This window comes from Lathamus discolor, chromosome 6 (assembly GCF_037157495.1).
Source record: "Lathamus discolor isolate bLatDis1 chromosome 6, bLatDis1.hap1, whole genome shotgun sequence".
Classification (NCBI taxonomy): Eukaryota; Metazoa; Chordata; class Aves; order Psittaciformes; family Psittacidae; genus Lathamus; species Lathamus discolor.
The window spans coordinates 54,806,499-54,826,354 of NC_088889.1; the positions used below are offsets into that span (position 1 = coordinate 54,806,499).

Consider the following 19,856-nt stretch of genomic DNA (forward strand, 5'->3'; position numbering starts at 1 on the left):
CAGTGTAAAGGGATGCAGGTCCTAGGAATGCAACTATCTGCAGGACTTCATGTGAGCTGAGGAACACAGAAGGGTCACTAACGGCCTTGAAAGCTTCTGTCTTTTTGTAGGAATGATCAGGACCTTAGCAGCTTGGGAAAAAAAAAAAGGTAAAATATATGTAAGCATATATTCTCAAGAATGTCCTAATACTTCATATTCTATGGCTGTGGGCAGCCAGGGTAGAAATTGGCTGTGTGAGATGAATAGCTTTAGTCTCATCTGCTTTGCTTTTCCATTCCTTCCTTTCCAAGAAAGGAACTTTGTGAAGTATCAGTCTCAAGAATAACTCCTTGAGGCACTTAAAACCAAGAGTAAAAGAGCTGCGGAAAGAATGCTGTAGGGAAGATTCAGTTAGCTACAAACGAATTAGTCAGATTTGCCAAACTCTGTCTTCTGTAACTGAAACTAAAATTACAATTCACTTGCACCAAGTCTTTGTTGTGTGTACTTCAGTGGTACTGACAAATCTTTGCTTTGAGATCTGTTTTGCCATATAAGTGTGCATGGATTCTGTTAATAGCATCCATAGTAAATACAGTGCGACCACCCCGTTCTGTGTATATATGTGTTATGAGTGAAGTTAATCTTTCTGCAGAGCACCTGTGGTATATCTGTGTTACTAAGCACAGCAGTTTGCATTATCATTTTGTTTTCTTTCTTGCCCACAGTCAAGTTATGGGCACATTGAGTCACGGTGATGAGAAGTAAGAGAGTGTTGCATCCTTCAAGCGCAACCTTTTGGACTCTTAAAGTTGGTTCCAGTCTCATCAAGAAACAGGAACTCTTGTAACTTGACAAGGCTTCCAAGAGCTCATCACTTACTGTTAAGGGCAATTTTTCGAACACAGTGCTTGCTTTCCTGACTGAAGGATAACAAAAGGTAATAGCCCAGCCATTTAGAAAATACCTGTTTCTTACCAGCCATTTCTGCTCCTTAGCTGGCACAGACTCCTGGATCTTAACTGTAATGTTTTCATGTTCAGAAAATCTGTGGCCAAGGATGAAAATTTTGATCATGCAAAAGAAATTAGGAATAAAGGGAATTCCATTTTTAAGATGAAAGGAAGAACTGTTAAAATGGTGGTCCTTACTGATTTGAATATTGCAGTTCATGTTTCTGCAAAACTTGTGATCAAATGCTTTGGGGAGGAGTCTGGGGCTCAAAGAGTTGTAAATAACACTTTCAGTTGTGTATCATCTCTCCCATACAACAGATCTGTGACTGTCCATAGGGACAGAAAGATCATATGAGTCTTTATCACAAAAAATCACAAATCATTCCTGTCAGTGTGCAGAGTGCTGCTGATGAACAAATTTCATTCCCAAAGTAGTATCTGTGATGGATGTGAGGTTGTAAGAAGTACAGTAAGTAAAGTAAAACAAGGTTAATCTAATCTCCTCCATAAAGCTGACAGGAAAAGAAACCATGTATTTAAAGTGAAAGTAGACAAAGTAGGTAACAGGCCTCTGTTGTATTTCACTCATTCGTTTCTTAATTCCAAAGTTTCTTTTTGAATTTTAGGAGACAAAGCAATATTATGAGCTAAAGTTCAATGTAAACCAAAGCCTGATGTAACATGGAAAAGAGAAAGTGGGTGCCAGTGGAATGTATTTTAAGAAGCATGTGCCAAGGTAACACACCTTTTATTCTTACCATTAGCTCTTCCTTTTTTTTTTTTTTTCTTTTATTCCCACAATAAAAACTGTAAAAAAGAAAAACTTAATATATTATTCCTCAGCAGTAATAAAACTGTCCCTGTTTGCAGTCAGTCTACTGCAATAATTCTACTTTAAAATAATTTTTTCAAACACTTCTTTATTCCCAATCTGGATGCTGTTTCTGAGATGATACAGATAGCTACATCGTGTCCACTGATGCCATCTACATTGTCCCCTTGATCATAACTAAAGGTAGGCTCTAGAGGTCTGGCTTGACTAGTAACTAATAAATGAGCTTGGAAGACCTGTGAAGTTAGACAAAATGGAGAGTCTTTGCAGGACAGATTTACTGCAAGTAGAGTGGGGTGAAGCAGGATTAAAGACTCTACCCCCTGCTGACTTTAAAATGAGCACTGTGTGTCTTGCCCTTTGCATCCACTACACAAAAAGAACGTTTCCAAAGGTGTAAGCATTACGCTTATGGGGAAGAGCCTTTGTGCTCCCTGTACTCAATGAAAAAAAAATGATACAGAACATATGGGTATGAAATATGTGGCACCACCAATGTGAATGGCAATACCTCACACCTACAGTCTTCTTGTGCCTGACAATCTCTGTTATGCTGAGAGTGGCTGGTAATCTGCATGCTCATATACATGAGGCTGTGTGTGCAATGTCAAGATCTGAAACAAACATTTGATGGTTAAAACTGGTTGGCCAAACGTGATCTACTTTCTTTTCTTATGTGTCTTTGCAACATTCATGATTCACTGGTCTTTTTAAGCTCAAACAGAAATATAACACTGTACAAGTCATAAACTCACCCTCAATTACCAGTGCGTATGTGAAAACACCTTTCATAAGACAGCAGTCTTCAGTTTGAGGCCTAGTTATTACACATAATAAGCCAAATTCTCCACTGATGTCAGTGTGGCAGGGGGGTGAGTCACTACTGACTTTGGACTAGTTTTAGTGAAGAAGATGGGAATGATAAAATGTACCTTGGCACCATTCTTTTAGTGGAAGTGAACTTTGCATAAACAATGTTCCAGGACTTGGGAGTGAACTGATAGGCCTGGGCATAATGACAACGTTCCTTATCCATCTGCATATGCTTCCTACAACCAGCCAAATGTGTGTCTGCTGTTTGAAAGAAACCAACCACATTAGATACAGAAAACTTGCTTTAAATCAATGCCAGGTAAAACTGATATTGCCCATCTGCCTTACATTTCATTGCAGTAGGACCATTTCTTAAAGATGAGCTTTGCCATAAGTACCATTTTTTAAATATAGTACCTTTTAATAAAGCCTTTAGCAAGGCTTGGGCACAGGCTGTTTGGTAGTATGGTAGATTACCTTATTTAAGCCAAATAGTGATCCTGTGCCAGGCACTGCAGCACTCTTGATGGATAACGCAGGAAGATGTCAGCCTTCCTTCAGCTTGCCAAATGGTTACAGGTATGCTTATAGAGGTTGCCTGAAACCATTTGCTTTACAGTGACCTGCAGCAAAGGAGAAGAAACAGCAGAGGTAAGACAGAAGTACTGGACAGAAAAGCAGTGTGTCTGTTGGTAATTAGCTTTGTGGGATTAAGTGCAACTTTCACTGAAAATAATGAACTGTAGCTTAATTTCCACTGAAGTTGAAGGAATAAATTGATCTTTCTGCTATCACTCCAGGAAGAAATCAAAATTACTTCATTGATGTCTTGCTATTTAGCATAGGAAATTTGAGATTAGGGACTAAAAATAGTAGAGTGAATGTTTATCTTTTTGGTATTTTAACAGGTGGGCCCCTAAGTCCTGACAGAACTGAAACCACTGAAAGACAGACAGCAGCGTTTGAAATCCCCCTGCCAAATAAAGTGCAAAACTTGACTTAGAATTTCAGTGGGAAAGAGTTGAAGTTTGACAATAAATATGAAATTATCACATCTGATGATGGCTTGACCCACACAGTGAAAACTAAGGGTTTTCAGTCCAGTGACTTTGAAGAACCCAGTGTTGAGACTGGAGATCTAGTGCTGAACACTCTGCTCTTCATAAATAATGGAAATTAAGTATCTTCGGGCAGTTAGTGGATCAGACACAAGATAGTGGATTTGAGCTGCAAAATCCATAAAGCTAAAACACAAAACCTCAGAGTCTGGGCTGAGAAAACTGGAAGCCACAGTCTCATAAAGCTAGTCTGTGGACTAGCAAGCAGAGGAGCATCAAGACCTTTTCACACTGGAAGTGCCAAGCCTAGAATCTCTCCTGCACAGAAGCCATGTTGTACCTTGCAAAAGCCAATCCATTTATTTTGATCTATGGAGAGCTTACTGGTATGTGCCGTTTTTTTCTTGACAGCCCCTTGCCCTTTTCCCAGGGGTTCTAATTCAGTTTGTCAGTGATCTTAAGAACATCCAAACAAAAAAAAGGGGAGAAGCCTGGCTGGAGTGTGTGCTGGCTTCTGAAGATGTCAGCCTGAAGAGGATGAAGAATGGACAAGTGATTGAGAGGTCTCCAAAGTACACCATTGAAGCATGAAAGGAAGAGAGGACAGTTTATCATCAATCTGCTGAGCTGAATGACTCGGGAGATTAGCACAGAGGTCATAGGCTATGCAAGACAGTGACCCCGATGAGCAGCACCAGTGTAACTGTGGAAGGTAAGTGTGAATGACTCAAGAGGAAGAATAGGACACTGAAGAATGGTGTAGACTGCTCTCCAGTGAACTCTGCAGGCAGAGGAGCAGTGCTGCTTTGCTGTAACAGCTAGGAAACTGATGTGAAATAGCACTACCCTGTAGTCTATTTATGTTTAATGTGGAATAAGCCCCCAGTCTGTGCCCCCTCTCGGTAGCATGAAGGTAATAATTAAGGACTTCCCTTTGCTGTATAAAGTGGTAAAAACATAAGCAGTAAATCTTCCATTTAAGTCCTTGCACATGTCACCTAAACCAGCCTAGTAAAGTGTGCCGTGTGTTTTACTTTAATCAGGGTTGTCCTAGTGAATTCTTACCATATTCTTTAAAGTGACCTATGGGATGTTTGACTGCAGTCTGCTGAGGACCAGCAGCACAACATGAGGCTGGTAAATATTTAATACAGCATTTGTTTGGGGAGTTAATTTTTCAGTAGCAGTATTTATGCTATAAATTTAAGTCCATGATTTTTTACAGAAAGACATAGGGCTATTAAGATTAGGAAGAAGAGTTAGAAAGCTTAGCTTCATGCTGTAGGCTGGAGAACAAAAGTTAGGGTGTGGATTTCAGTGGCCTTTAGTATTTGAAGTTACTTCTGTTGGTTGTGAACCAGCTTTGGACTATGCCAGAAAGTTTTTTTATTCCATAAGAAGTGCAGCGTTTTAAGACCATTTTAAAATGAACTATGTGGAAGGAGAATAAAATGATACTGATGTATCTTGCACAGTTTCAGGAACAACTGAATATTCATAAGTATGTTCATAAGTATGGTGGAAGCTTCAGGGCCAAAAAGTTCAGCTGTGAGGTCAAACAGATTTTCTCACATGGAAGATCGAGGTGCTCTTGTGCCCACCCTTGACAGATGTCTCTGTAAGGCTGGCTGTTCCTAATAGTGCTGCATTTTCTATGTCAGGTAATGCCCTGCAAACCCTGTCCTGGTGTACAGACTCAGGTGGAGGTCACTCTGTTAGCTGCGTTTTGGCCAAGTATTTCTCATCTTCCTAAAACAGGCCAGAAGGGAGTGGCATCCTAGTGGCATCCCTAACCCTGGCTTTCCAGGTGTGAAGATTCTGTGGCCAGGGTTAAGTGTGGCTGGTGGGAGTGGGCAAGGAATTCCCAGCTCCTGGAAGATGGGTACCAGGCCTGGTATGTGAGTGCTCTCTGTGGGCCATGGCCACAGTGGCCTGAAGGGACAGCGTGAGCCGGAGCCTTCTCTGACTGCTCCTCTGAGGCAGAAACCACTTCAGTGGCACAGGTAACCTGGAAAGCTGTGGCTGAGCTTCCTCTGACTCTTGTGCACACTGGAATTGCAGCCCAGTGTCTTAGTTATAGATTCATCTTTACCTATGCAGAGTTCAGTTTCAGATACCAATATTATGCAGGCAGTAGAGGAAGTGCTCAGCAGGTTTGACAGCTCCTCTGGACCAGGTATGGGTCTGGAGCAGTTCCAAGAGACTGTCCTCTGCTTCTGCTTTTGTGTTCCTGTCGCTTGCATTCCCTCCAGTGAACACACATAAAGAAGAGTTAAAACTACTTAGGAGCAGCCTTTCTCCATCCCTCTTTCTTCCCAGGATGTCTGATTTACTGAACTGCTTTTCTGAAGGCCTGCCCATTTTGTTAAGAGGTCTCCCTGCCGTTAAATACCTCCATGGTGTTTGAAATGCTCAGCTGACAATCATTCTGCACAGTGTTGCTGTTCACATGCTTCCATCAGGATTTCTTCTTAGAGACATTTGCGACCATGTAGAGTTTGTGTGTGATGTTCATGCTCTAACTGGAGGATCCTACCAAGCTCTGTGTTGTCCCAAATGATGTGAAGGTGGAAGGAATATGACTCAAGAATGGCAAATCATCCTTGAGTCATATTCCTATCCTGATGATACCGTGGCTATGCCATGCCCATGGTAACATCAGTAAGGCTGCAAAATCCTAGTGGGACGTTTTCTCCAAATAGCTACTGTGAGGCTTGGCCTGGTGTAAAGAGCTTCTGACTAAGGACAAGAGATGGACCGATCAGACAAGAACATATCTAATCTTTTCCAGTCTACTGCAGCCTCAGTCTTACTATGTTTCAGCTTTGGATCTTGGCCTTTTCAAAATTTTCCTTCTCAGTTTCCTGCAAAGACACATTCACATTTGCTAACCCATTTTTCTTAGCCGATAGACTCGCATCGTTTCTCGCAAGGTTGGCTTCTAACCACCCACCGTTCTCCTTCTCAAGTCTCTGCTTTTCAGAGTAATGAGTAACTGTGTTCTTTGGGGGATAATGCACACCCTTTCTTATGTGCCATGTGGCTAATCTAGTCAGGTGCACAGATGACTTAACACTGAATTTGTTTTATCCATAGATCACAGAGCATTTTACCAGAGGACGAGCTAGAAATCCTGACCACTTAGTCATTATAGAATAGGAAACTGATCAGAGAATTCAGGGACAGGGTTGGAAATAGTGTTTGTTGCAGTGTGGCTTGATTCCTGCCTTAGTTTTCTTGTCACATTACAGACATGAAAAGCATCTGGATAGTGAGGCAGGGAGCCGTTCACAAACTCATCATTGACAGAATGGGAAGGGGGTATAAAGGGAGGTAGACATTCAGAGCCAAGGACAGAGTTGCCATTAGAGGTAGCCACCCCATCTCCTTTACTGCTTTTTAGCAGCTGTACACAAATACATGCAGAATCAGTGCTTCATCAGGTCCCCTTACCTGGGCCTGTACCATTTTACTTGCTTATCTATATGCATGAGCAAAACCTCTTCTTTCTGCTTCTTCATTCCACAAGGGGAGAAAATTGAACAGTCATACTAGTTGATTTTAAGTGACTAAGCATAGGTTTCCGTGTTTATAAATCAGTGATCAAGAATTTTGGCCCGAGCCATTACTTCAAATGTCAAGAGCAACAAGAGAAACACCTTTTCTGAAATTGTATCTAGAAATACATAAATATGTGTATTACTCAGCTCTTGGCAGCCAGATGGCGCCAGATGGACTTTCAGACTCGTCTGCAACACGGAAATAAGCCTCTTTCTGGCTGCTCAATCAAGGCAAGTTGGATAGATAGGCTGCCCAGACAGCGAGACAAACACAGCAGTAAGGATGCTCTGTCTGCAGCACTGAGTATTTATCATACCTGTGTTGCAGTAAAAACCCATCCACAGCAAAGCCTAGATACAGGGAGGGTTCATTTTCCTTCATTCAAAGATATTTTTCAATGCCTTTTATGACTTTCAGTAGACGATTGTAATTTCTAAACATACAAGTTGTGTGACAAAAGGAAAATCACAAATTATGTTTAGGAAGCTAGTTATTTTTCTTTATTGTTAGCAGGAAGTTCTCATCATTTTCCCGTATTACTCTAACAAATGAGGGAGCATTTTCTTCACAAGCAGTACGTAACTTGGACTCTTTATGATAAGCATAGATATATATCCCAGTGTGGGCTTAGGGATAACAGCACAAAGCACTGCTTCTTGTGCCTTGCAAAATGGAGAAACTTCCTGGAGTCCAAACTCCAGGCACTAGGGAAGTGAGGAACTCTGGGGCTTGCTATTTCCCAGAGGTCCCCCTTGCTCTGGTGAGCTGAACAAGGAGGGCAGCCATCTCCCTGTACAAGAAACAGAACTAAATTAAAGAGTCAAAACATACTGAAGATTTTGAGTATATCCGAAGAGTTTCATGAAATACAGAACTCGTACTCCTTAATGTTTTTACTGTAAATGAAGGGCCCAACTAGACAATCTTTTCTGGGAACGCACCACCAAAGGAAAGATGTTAGGCTATATTTGCAGCTCCAGCTTTCAAATGTCTTCTTTTCTTTCCAGATTCTCCTGTTATTGAAGAATTTGCCCTCAAGCTTTTACTGCACGCAGCCTTACTGTGAAGACTAGCCACAGCAAGCATCAAGGTGCCTTTCGAGGCAAAGCCAATACCCAAAGTCACATGGTTCAAAGATAGTATTGAGGTGACAGAGGGGAAGAGAAGGTGGTGATGGAGAAAACCAGTAACTGTGTTAAAATCAAAACCAGAAAGTATTGCAGCTGTTATGTAAAATCACTGCGAATTTGTAAAATCACTGTGGCTTGGCTTCTGGCAATCCTTATCTCAGCTTCACTGGTAGGTCCTCAATTAATTATTTTATAACAGGACAATCACTGGTAGATGTTTGGTTACACACGCTCAAGTTCAGACTTTCTCTTTAGAAATCTTACAGTAGGGCAGAGATTGAGTTACCAAATCAAGTTATTCAAATCAGTTTAGTTTTGTTGTAATCTACACTGACTTAAACCATGAGAGGATATGACCCTCTAAATCATAGGATATGACCCCATGTCATTCTGGTCAGCTGCTCACACTGCAGACAAACCAAAACCTCCACAGGGAAAAGCAGAGTTCCTGCAATATATGAGGAAAATGTGAAATGAGATGGAAAGCACCCAAAGGCGATGGAGGAAAGCAGGTGACTCACTTTGTCATGGCGATGAAGATGGCTGGAGGAAAAATCGTGGATCAAAGTGGGGATGGTGAGCAACTACACCACATTTGCTATGGAAAAGGTGAGCAACTACACCACATTTGCTATGGAAAAGGTGGAGGAAGGGAAAGCCTAGTAATTCAGAATACATACCATCAACTCTGAGGGCTTCATTGAGCACCTCAAAGCAGCAGAAACTCTTTCTGGAGAATCTATTAGCCAGCTGGTTTTTAGTGAGGTTTTACAGTCCTGTTTCCCATAGTTTTTGTCCTTTTCCTTCTTGCCAGTTCCCAAAAGAGCGCTGTACCCTGTGCTTCAGGGGACAAGATTTCAAGGACAGAGTTTAGAGGCTGCTTTGTGTTTGGGCTGATAACCAGGATCATGGAAATACCCGGGTCCTTTCACTGCAGGTGTCTGGACTCAGAACCCCCTCAGAATGGACTGGCCACAAGAGAGGACTGACTGATGCACTGTTTTAGTGTCAATTCTGGAAGCTTAGTAGAGTACAGCAGAAATGAAAAGTGTCTTTCTCTAGAAAATATTGTGGGGGAGAGAAGAGGGAATGCTTAAAAACGTTTTGTTTCATGTCAGAAAAATAAAGTCAGCAAAAAAATATCTTGGTTAGAAAACGCTGTTGAACTATCTTCTGGGAATTATAGTTCGGGTACCTCTTGCTCTTATTTTTCCTTTTTGAACTGGGAACCCCAGTGAAAGGAGATTTGCATTCCCCTTTCCCCAAGGCCAGAATGTAGCACAGAAGACACAGTGCAAAAGCAAGTCTGGCCTATTGAAATTACCAACTTGAAGTAATATATATATAATTTTTCACCTAGAACATTGCATTTCTGTCCAAACTTCCTATGGATTAGGGAAGGCATTTCTGAGCTGCTCTGTAATGCATTGCAGAAAGAGCTGATTTTTGAATAAGTGCAAGAATTGAAATGTTTCAACAGTGTTTAGAAAAATGTTAGTTTTAGAAAAACAAATAAACAAAAACATACAAGTTACCCTCCTTGACTTCTTGGCATATATACATACATCCATACTTACTTATATGGATGCACATAACACATCACACAATTTGGAGTCAATGAATTCTGATTGTACTGTGCTAATTTGATTTTCTTCTTTTTGCAGAGCCTCTGAAACAGGTGTCTCAGCCTCAAGTTGTAGATGTCAGGAATGAATCTGTCCCCATCACCTGGAACTCCCCAGCCCTGGATGGAGGCTCCCCAGTGAAAAGTTACGTTATAGAAAAAAGGAAGAAGGGCAGCAGTCTTTGTTTCCCAGTCACCAAAGAGCCAGTCCAAGGTCAGACTAAGATTACTATTTGTTTTATGTAGGCAGAAGGACAGTTAGATAAGCTTTGAATGAAAAGCGGAGTATTGATTAATCAAGGAAAACTGATTCATGACATCCAGCAAGATAATTTTGACATACGCTGTTCAAAGTGAAATTTTCAGCCCTCAAATAGGAATGGCTTGATACCCATGAGCAACAACGAGGGGGGCAAACACTCAGCAGCTCTGGAAGTCACATCTATGGATTTGGGTGCGTAAGTTCAAACATATGTTTTTTACATATTATATAAATTTGACTGCTTTTACCCAACTTAGACCAGAACTGAATTAAACAAGTGACTGATTTTGTTGTATCCATGCATTGGGTTTGCATGGCAAAGTTTTGGTCGCAGGGTAGGCTACAAGGGTGGTTTCTGTGAGAAGCTGCTAGAAGCTTCCCTTATGTCCAATAGAGCCAATGCCAGCTGGCTCCAAGAGTGACCCGCTGCTGGCCAAGGCTGAGCGACAGTGGTAGTGCCTCTGGAACAGCATAGTTAAGAAGGGGAAAAAATCTGCTGTGCAACAGCAGCCAGAGGAGAGGGGTGAGAATATGTGAGAGAAGCAACTCTGTAGACACCAAAGAAAGCGAAGAAGGAGGGGAAGGAGGTGTTCTAGGCACTGAAGGAGGCTGGAGCAGGCTCCCGGCAGCACGTGGGGACCCATAGAGAGACGAGCCCACGCTGGCGCAAGTTTGCTGGCGGGACTTGTGACCCTGTGGGGACCTATGCTGGAGCAGTCTGTTCCTGAAGGACTGCACCCCATGGAAGGGCCTCACACTGGAGCAGTTCATGAAGAACTGTAGCCTGTGGGGAAAAAAACATGTTGGAAATGTTTGTGAAGGACTGTCTCCTGTGTGAGGGACCCCACGCTGGAAGAGTGGTAGAGTTCAAGTTGTTCTGTGATTCTGTTATTCTTCTCTGAGGCGGAAGAAGCAGCAGAGACAATATGGTAAACTGACCACAACCTCCATTCCCTTTCCCCCTGCACTGCTGAAGGGGAGGAGACAGAGTGTTTGGAAGTAAAGTTGAGCCTGGGAAAAAGAGAGGGGTGCTAGAAGGTGCCTTTAAGATTTGGTTTTATTACTTATTATCCTACTCTGATTTGATTGGTAATAAATTGAACTATTTTCTCCAAGTCAAGTTTGCTTTGCCCATGATGGTAATAGGTGAGTGATCTCCCTGTCCTTATCTTGACCTACAGGCCATTTGAGGTGGAGGAATGATAGAGCAGCTTTGGAAGGCATCTGGTGTCCAGCCAGGGTGAACCCACCACAATTCATCAGATAGCAACCATATGATCCATGCTTAGCACAGCTTGTATAACACATGGGAGTGTTCCTGTCAGCAGCAGCATCTGACTAACAAGACTTTTCCTTTTCTGTTAATATTTTGGTTCTTTCTTGGATTTTTTTTTCTGTCTCATTCAAAGTGTTGGAATTTAATATTAAGTTACAATCAATCACACTAACCAAAAATATCCTCCTTAAAATACCAATATTATTCATGGTAAATAATGGAAACACTTTTTAAGATAAATTGTTCAAAGGTTTTTTATCCTTTTTATCCTGAGTGTGGTTTTGGGGGGTTTTGGTTGTTTGGGTTTGGGGTTTTTTTACTCAAATGGAGGTTTAACCTCGGTTGAAAGCTTAGCTGCTCGATTGAGTCATCATGGGAAGTCCCACTGAGCTCAGTGGAGCAAGACATGAGGATATTTTTCCTCAGTATGTATGATTACACCAGGCTATAGACCATAATCTAGTGGGAAGCAAATTATACATTTTTCCTCATATTATATGTATCAAATTTCCATCTCCTCCTTAAGGAGAGAGATACAAAAATGGTGCAGCCACTGGAGAAGTGAAGGTTAGACCTAGTTAAGGGGCTCCCTAAACCCCTGAAATTTGTATTGCTCTCCAGCAGTCTGTGAGCTGAAATTTCTTCTTGGTTTATCTCAGTCCAAAACCAATTAAAACAATAATAAGATTAATGACTATTGGGAACACTTTTATGGGTGATTAGAGAGTTGTGTAATTGCAACGTGTGTCTCTAGGTACCAGATTCAAAGAGGATGGTTTCTGGAGGATACAGAATGAGCTCTGTGTGATAGCTGTGAACTGTGCAGGCCCTGGACTTCTCAGCATGCCCTCAGCCTTTCATTGTAAAGGAACTCATCAGTATGTTTCTCTCACTATTTAATGTCTAGTTTTCCTGGTATTTTCTAGTTTTCGTGTATGCCGTGACCCAGTCTATGCATTTATGACTGAAGTCTGAGGGAGTGTGGCAATCTAGCCTTGCTCAGTGTGGAGTGTATTATGTTTATAGCTTAACTAAAGGTTAAGGAAGGCCTTAATACTGTTGGCTATAAATGTAATTATAAATGCCTGGAAGTATGGTATTATTCACTTAAAACCTGTAACTGTTAACATAAGAATGTGGTAAGAGATTCCTACCTGGGGGGAATTGAGTATATGCAAACAGCAGAGATTGACATGATAAAGATGCTCTGAGGTGTAGGTACCTTTACTATTTAATAGTCACATACAGGTTGCCAAAGGCCCTAATGTATGATGAAGAAACTTTCTTATACATCTTATTATGCTCTTTCATCCATCCCCCATCAGCTCTTAAAAAAAAAAAAAAAATAGGAGATTCTTGGAGAATTTGAATACTTGATTTTTAGTTCAGGAATCTTGTACTGGACACACAAGTGGGCCTTAGTAGCTGTACATAATGTAGGGAAAAAAAAAAAACCAAACCCAAAAAACACCTGTCCAAGTGTAGAAGTTGATACAGCTAAAAATTAAGAGAATTCTATGTAGTAGACAAGTGCCTTGAAGTTAAATAGTTACTTGGATGGGAAAGGGATTCAGGATCCTTTGCATCAGAAGACACACAAAAGCAGTTTAAAGCCTGAAGCTAAGATTCTACAGTTGAAGACTTGGATTATCTCACATTAGGCCTAGGATGATATATACCGTCCATATGCCTCATATTCCTTACGACCCTGTGTGCTCATTTGAGTGTTCTTTATGAAAGCAATTAGCATCAGGTTTGTCAAGGCATGCTGCACTGGCTGACTTTTTTGGTTTGGGGTGGAGGGTGTCATTGTACTTCAGCTGAGACTTTTAGAGCAGAATGTGGATTTGGATACATAACCTGCTATTCATTTGATTAAAACCACACAAATATTTTTTAATATTCTATCTTTTCTTCTTCTTTATGGAGATCTACCTAGTCTGCTGCAAGGTGGACTAAAGAGCAAAAAGCAGTATCTCTATTTTCAAAAATGACCATTCATTGGTGTTACTGTTATCTTTGGCAAATAAACTTGAAGGATATTAACAGGATCTTGCAAGCCAGTAAGTTCACTAATCCAAGCAGTCCAGATAGCACCAGACCGCTTTATACAGGACTATAAGAGGGGTTTATTAAATAAGGCACTCAAAGCCATACAAGACAGGTTATAGGAAATGTACTGCAGAGCTTTACCAGTCAGGTAGGAAGAGACAGAAGCAAAACTGAAATGCTAGACACCTCTCCCAAACACATGTGAACAATGTGTGGTGTTCAGTGCCCATAGAAGAGACCCTTTCCAAGCTAAAATCAGATGCTCCTGTGTCAAATGGTGTGAGGATTTTTCTTAAATGGCCAGCCTTGGAACAGAGTCCTACAGTATGTGCTGTGTTAGGAACTGCATTGTTTTGTTGGACAGAATTTGCTCTGTGTTTACTAAGGCTCCTTTTACCCTAAAACCTTGCAGGTTCAGCATCTTGAAATAGGAACAGCTCTGTATTCACATCTGCAAGCATAAGCCGTAGAGAGGCCGGTAGAGTCGTGTGTTACAGCTCTCTTGCTGTCACAGTGCCTCCAGGCACCTCCGAAGATGGTGGATTTTTCTAACTCCAGCATTCTCTTAGCCTGGCTGGAGCCAGACCAGGAAGATGTGATGTCGGGATACATACTAGGGATGTGAGCTGAGATCACCAAGTAGACAAAATGCACTAAGATCTCTATCTCTAGTACCACTTGTACTGCGGGAGGCTTGTAGGAGAAACAAATACTGTTTCTGAACCCAAGCTTTGAATGAAGCTGGTATGGGAGAAGCAGTGGAGTTACAGGAAGCAATTCTAGCAATGCCACCTTCAGGTGAGACCTGCAGTATCCATCCAGTTGGAAGTCCCATCTACCAGCTGTTACTTCTTATTATGTAATATGTTTTGTAAAGGGTTATCAAATTAATCTTGCACACATTCACCATCCCAGCTCTGCTGCTTTTTGCTGAGTTTTCAGAGTTCCTGAGGGGAGATGGAGAAGAGCACAAGCTGTGCTTGTGCCAAATTAGAATCATCTACCATCCTTTTTGCTGAGCTGTTCCCTGAATAAGTATGTCAGGTGTAACAGCAGTTGTTTCTTCCACCATCTGACCTTTCACGTCACATCTCACATGTGATTACAGAGGTCACTGCTGGAAGATTCTCTGATTCCTGTCATGGATACTGTAGTATGGGTTAGGAGGGTGGGTACTACAGCAAATAAACTGTCATGTTTGAAATGGTGTTTGCTGTAAATACGGTGGTGCTGAGACAGGATTGATATTCTTTCAGGTCCTCAGTTTGAATGGGATGAACAGTAAGGTGCCAGCATGCTAAAGTTGAAATAATATTATCAGAGGTCATGCTTCAAAGACACTAGTTACGTCTTGAGAATGAATGTATGGTGACCTGCCATCAAATCCCTAGATAGTTTACTCTTTGAGGTAGCAAAGTATTTAAATCTTTATTGTTTAGTACTTAGAATTGCTTAGTTATTAATTGTGAAAGTCAGACTTCTTTATGTCTAAAACACTTCCAGGTAACAAAGCATGGTGCTGACTGCCCTCGGTAGCAATAACACCAGCAAGAAAAGATTCATGAGTGATGTTACATAGTGTTGATTCCTATACAGTAAAAGGACAATCAGGCTTGACTGAGGAAGTCTCAGAAGTCATATCCAGGTGATACTGGGAAAAGAGCTTGCAACATTGCGGCCCTTATACTAAGTGCTTCTGCTGAAACAGTTTGAAGGTTTCTTCTTCCAGTCTCCAGGCAGGACTGAACAGTTTGAAGAATGGCTTTACATTTCTTTACAATCTCGCACTCTTTTAATTTTTAACTTCTCTCTCTCTTTGTTTTTCTTTTATCCACCCCATAGGTTTGATAGGACTGTGAGGCTGAAGAGCCACATGGTGGTTTGTGCTGGGACAGCACTATGCATTTTTTGAGCATGCAGTTTATCTTTTGAGCATTCAGTTAATGCTAACTGAAGTGAAATCATTCTTGAGTAAACCTTGAGTGACCCAGGGGAGTCACTGAGTTATAAAGACAATGCTCGATGTCTCAGCACTGTCCTTTCTGAGGTACAGTTTCTATTAACGTGGATATTGATCTCATTTCTGTAGAGGCTAAGGGCACCTTCTGTGCTTTCCTTTTTTTTTAGCATAGACTACTGCATGAGCTGAGGCTCTACAGTACTTTGCAGAATCAGCCACAGTGTACAAGTTTATCTGTATCACATCAGCTGTTTTCTCTCAGCTTTCACAATGATCAAACTAATGAACTGTAGTATAAGGTTTATGTGGCATCTCCCAAGCTAATCAAGCTCTGTGCATTTTGCTGAGTGCAAAACGTTTACAGCTTGAAGAAATCTCTAGGACTGTTGTCCTTGAAATATTTTGCTGTCAGGCTGATCATGTACAAGTGGTTCTTGTAGACACAGATATCTCTGTTGTACTCAGAGATACAGCTTGTTTCTGTTGCCTTCCAAGCCAGGAAGCAGAACACTATAGCTGTATGTTTGCCGTGGCCAGGACTTGCCACCACCACCACCAATGATGTGGCAAAAAGAAGGCATACCGGCATGAGGGAGCACAAGAACCGTTTGCCATCCTTATTCACCAGACCAGGCAGTTGGTTTCTGACTAGTACCAGATTATCCTCAAGAACAGTTATGGAGAATCCCTTTATGACATTCAGATGCAAGCTGCAGGTACAGTATAGAACAGACTTGATCATCTTGGTCACCTCTGGGTACTGACAGGAGGTATTCCTCTGTTGACAGAAATTTCACACAATTTCCCCATCAGTACTGGAGTTGGGAAGGTTGGGTTTCCCCTTAGGAAAAAAAAAAAAGAGAAGAATTATCCCAATCATACACACCCCTTATCTAAAAAAAGCCACAGGAGCAATCCATAATATTTCCACTCAAGGGGAGAAAGACCTCCTGGTCAGAAGGGATTTTCCTACCTCTTGTCACTGTATTTCTTAAGTCCCATCTTCACACTAGCTCAGAGACGGTTAGCTGAGCCAAGAAGCATGGTTCAGAGCCGAGGGGTAAGGAAGGGACTTCTAGGGCTTTGGTCACTCTGTCCAATGTGGGGGGAATTGATGAAGCAGTTGTCACTCCAGACATCACCAAATGCTGCCTTGTTTTTCATGCCATTACTTGATCAGGCAAATCCCCCTAACAGCACTAACACAACAGTGTCTGTCCCCTCAGCAGTCTGGTGACATCATTTCTACTGCAAGTGGGCCTGTGACAGCCAAGTGGAGGCAGGCTGGCTTGCTTCTGCTTACCGAGACTGCTTACTGCTTCTGCTTACTTAAGCTCCTGCTTACTGCTTGGCCTCCTTGCTTAGAGACTGCTGTTACTGTAACAATTTGCTGGGGGTTGAGGACCTCTGCAGTGTATGTTGTGCTCTTCAGAGGGTGCTTTTCAAAACTAACAGGCTTACTTTTTCATGAGACGGGAACTACATGCACAAGGAAAATTGGTCCTCAGGTTGCTCAGGCTAGAAGAAATCAAGGAAAGAAATACTTCTCTAGACACACAGTGACTATGGAGGGGAGGAGCTGAACTGAAAACTTTTTAACCTCAGAAAAGTACAGAGGGAGGGTCCCAAACAGAAGAAATCAATACTTAAATATGCTCATTAATTCTTAGATTTCCCCTGACCACCCACTGATGTGCAGCTGGTTGAAGAAATCCCTAATGCCCTAATGCTGTGACTCTAAACCATAACTCAGGGGTAGAAGACGACTAGCAGACAGATTATTGTGTCCTGAAATGTGATGTCAGTTCCTCCACATGGTTCACAGCCGCAGAGGTCTACAGCAATAAGTACACTGTCACAGGCCTGCTCCCAGGGAGGAAAGACTTCTGAGTTACTGTCTGCAATGACGCTGGGGACACTGACCCTCTGGATTCACAGGAGCAGTGGTACATCTCCAAAGACAGAGGTAAGCATAAAAAGTCATGACAGCACTGAAGGAAGACGGGTTCTCTTGTACATAAGACTGTGGACTAGCTCAGGCTCCCTCTGTGGCCTTAGGTATATCACTAAACTGTTCTGCACCTCAAGTCCCCTCCTGGGGAATAGATGCAAGAATACCTCCAGGCCTATCCTATCCATTTGTTGTTAACCTCTTCAGGCTTCCTTTTACTGCATGCATGTGTAGCACATTACATAGCAGTTCATACCGACGCTGTTTAAAATTCAAGGGGCCATCTGTGTACAGAGAAGGTGATACTGGCATATCTTAACAGAAGGCTGGCATTGCAAGTGGTTTGTCTTGTAGCATATTTCCAGTTTGACTGGGATTTGTTTCCTAAATAAAAAGCAAACCAATCTGTCGCATGTAGGACACTGTGTGACAGTCTTTCTGAGCCAGAAGCTATAAGAAGTCCTGAAAAGTACATTAAATTAAACACTTGGAGGTCATCCCACCATGTAAACACCTCCTTTGTTCAGCCACTCCCTGCTCAGGCCTAGTCAATAATAAGGATGTCTTATTAGCAGGACTTAACCTGAACATGCCCCAGCTCATCAAATCTAAATGGTAAGTGAGCCTTCTGCCCAGTCTGGGGGGCAAAGCAAAACGTAGTTACTCTGAGTAATGAGATCCAAGCCAATTTTTTTTTTGCTTGGCCTACTCCTGTTATAATATATACTATAGTAGTATGAAAGAAACTATATATTGATACATATTTTCAGACAATGTATATATTTCTTCAGAAGCCTACCTACATGCTGCTACAAGTCTTCTAATCCCATTAAAAATAATGGGAAATACATGAAAATAACAGAATAAATTGTACCTTAAGGTGAGTAATGAGGTCTTAAACTGTGCATTCAACTATCAGTCTTCCTTGATGAACATAACTAGACCATAGGTATGTTACTTCAGCTACATGTGCAGCTGAGAAAGAGCACTTCCAGTTACGTGGCTATGGCTGTGTTCTCGTGTAGAGAAGTACTCCAGGTCTGAATTTTACAGTGTCTGAAATAAATCGTGTAACTTCTTTGTATGTAGGCAAGTATAGGGGAGTAGTAAATGGAGGAAAGCTGGGTCGTTTGTACCTTGCAGTGCATTCCCTTGAACATTCCTTTGATAACAGCCTACCTGTTTTTAGGCAGGACAGCAGGACACAAGCAGATGAGAACTGATTTCCTATTCTTCTTTATAAATGGCAAGTCACACGGTTTATTTGCACAAACCTGAGAGATGGTAGAAAAGCTCTGAAGGATGAGAAGGAGATAAGTTATTTTCTGAGAATGAGGTCTCATGGGAGAATTTTGCTATACATTGCTACGTTTAGGATCCAGGGATTTACCTGAAGGGTCTTCATTGCAGTGCAAAAGTTGATAATAAAGTCTTCAACGAATGTGTTTAAACAGGCTGAAAGTGGAAGTTTTGCAGTGGACGCTGGAAATTAAATTGCACACTCACTTCCCCTTGATTCCCTCAGGGCATTCTGTAGACTATTAGTGCCTCAGAGAGACACCAGCAGAGTAATATCCCTTCCTTGACAAGGTTACCTGCTTTGGTTTGTAATTGGGTGTAATTTAATCATGCATTTCTAAAGTGCCTTGGGATCCAAATATCCAAAAGCACTTTACAATTTAAAGGCATTAGTGAGAGAAGGCATCAATATATCCCCATGGAGCAAAAACACGGTACCTTATTTACAGACCAAGAAACAACAAAATTAATTGCTTGCTTACAGTTGCATAGATTGATGGGAGAATGAGATTTCTGATTCCTTCTGCTCTTGCTTTTCAGTTTGTATTTGTTAACATGTTGATATAGGTATGCTGGTCAGATGCTGATAGTAATGTGGTATATTGTTTGTTCTTCCCTGAATGAAATCATTTCCCTGAGTTTTCCCTGGTGGCAAATAAGGCCCAGGTCATGAAATGTCATACCCAAGCTCTTTGGATTTGTACTCATGCAGAAGACTCTGTCTTGGTGGTGCTGGCTCTGTGTTTGCATGTGCAACAGACAGTGCAGTGCGAAGCATCCCACAGGGACTCCATCCTCAGCAGTGTTTTGGCTTCAAGATGGAGTATCCCAGGAAGATCTCTGCTTCCTTGTTTCATCGTCCCATTGAAAAATCACAGCATGAGTCGTGGCAATGACTGTGCCATGAGCTGTGCTTTCATCAGCAACCCCTACCTAAATATGACCCTGTACAAGAGCAATATTAGCATCACATCCAAGACTAAGTTGTGGTTCAACTCAACAAGTAGTAGTGTCTGCTTATTATCCCTACAACTTGCAGCTGCAAGCTGATCATCTGTGATAAATCAGTTTTGCAGCCACTGTGATTTTTTGGGTGTGAT

General features: G+C 41.7%; 1 protein-coding gene across 1 annotated transcript; it reads left to right on the forward strand.

The window, feature by feature from the left end:
- The first annotated feature begins 739 nt into the window (after positions 1 to 739).
- On the forward strand, positions 740 to 19,806 carry IGSF22 (immunoglobulin superfamily member 22). Its single transcript, XM_065685805.1, is given in 24 exon segments — positions 740 to 746; positions 1,565 to 1,650; positions 3,587 to 3,724; positions 4,053 to 4,213; positions 5,449 to 5,539; positions 6,170 to 6,248; positions 6,893 to 6,962; positions 8,271 to 8,369; positions 8,494 to 8,501; positions 8,731 to 8,786; positions 8,788 to 8,880; positions 8,882 to 9,092; positions 9,997 to 10,170; positions 12,021 to 12,061; positions 14,061 to 14,242; positions 14,244 to 14,347; positions 15,382 to 15,447; positions 15,827 to 15,927; positions 16,044 to 16,120; positions 16,122 to 16,222; positions 17,177 to 17,238; positions 17,241 to 17,472; positions 18,547 to 18,563; positions 19,396 to 19,806. Coding segments are annotated over 24 exon segments (2,667 nt in total).
- The last annotated feature ends 50 nt before the right edge of the window (positions 19,807 to 19,856 follow it).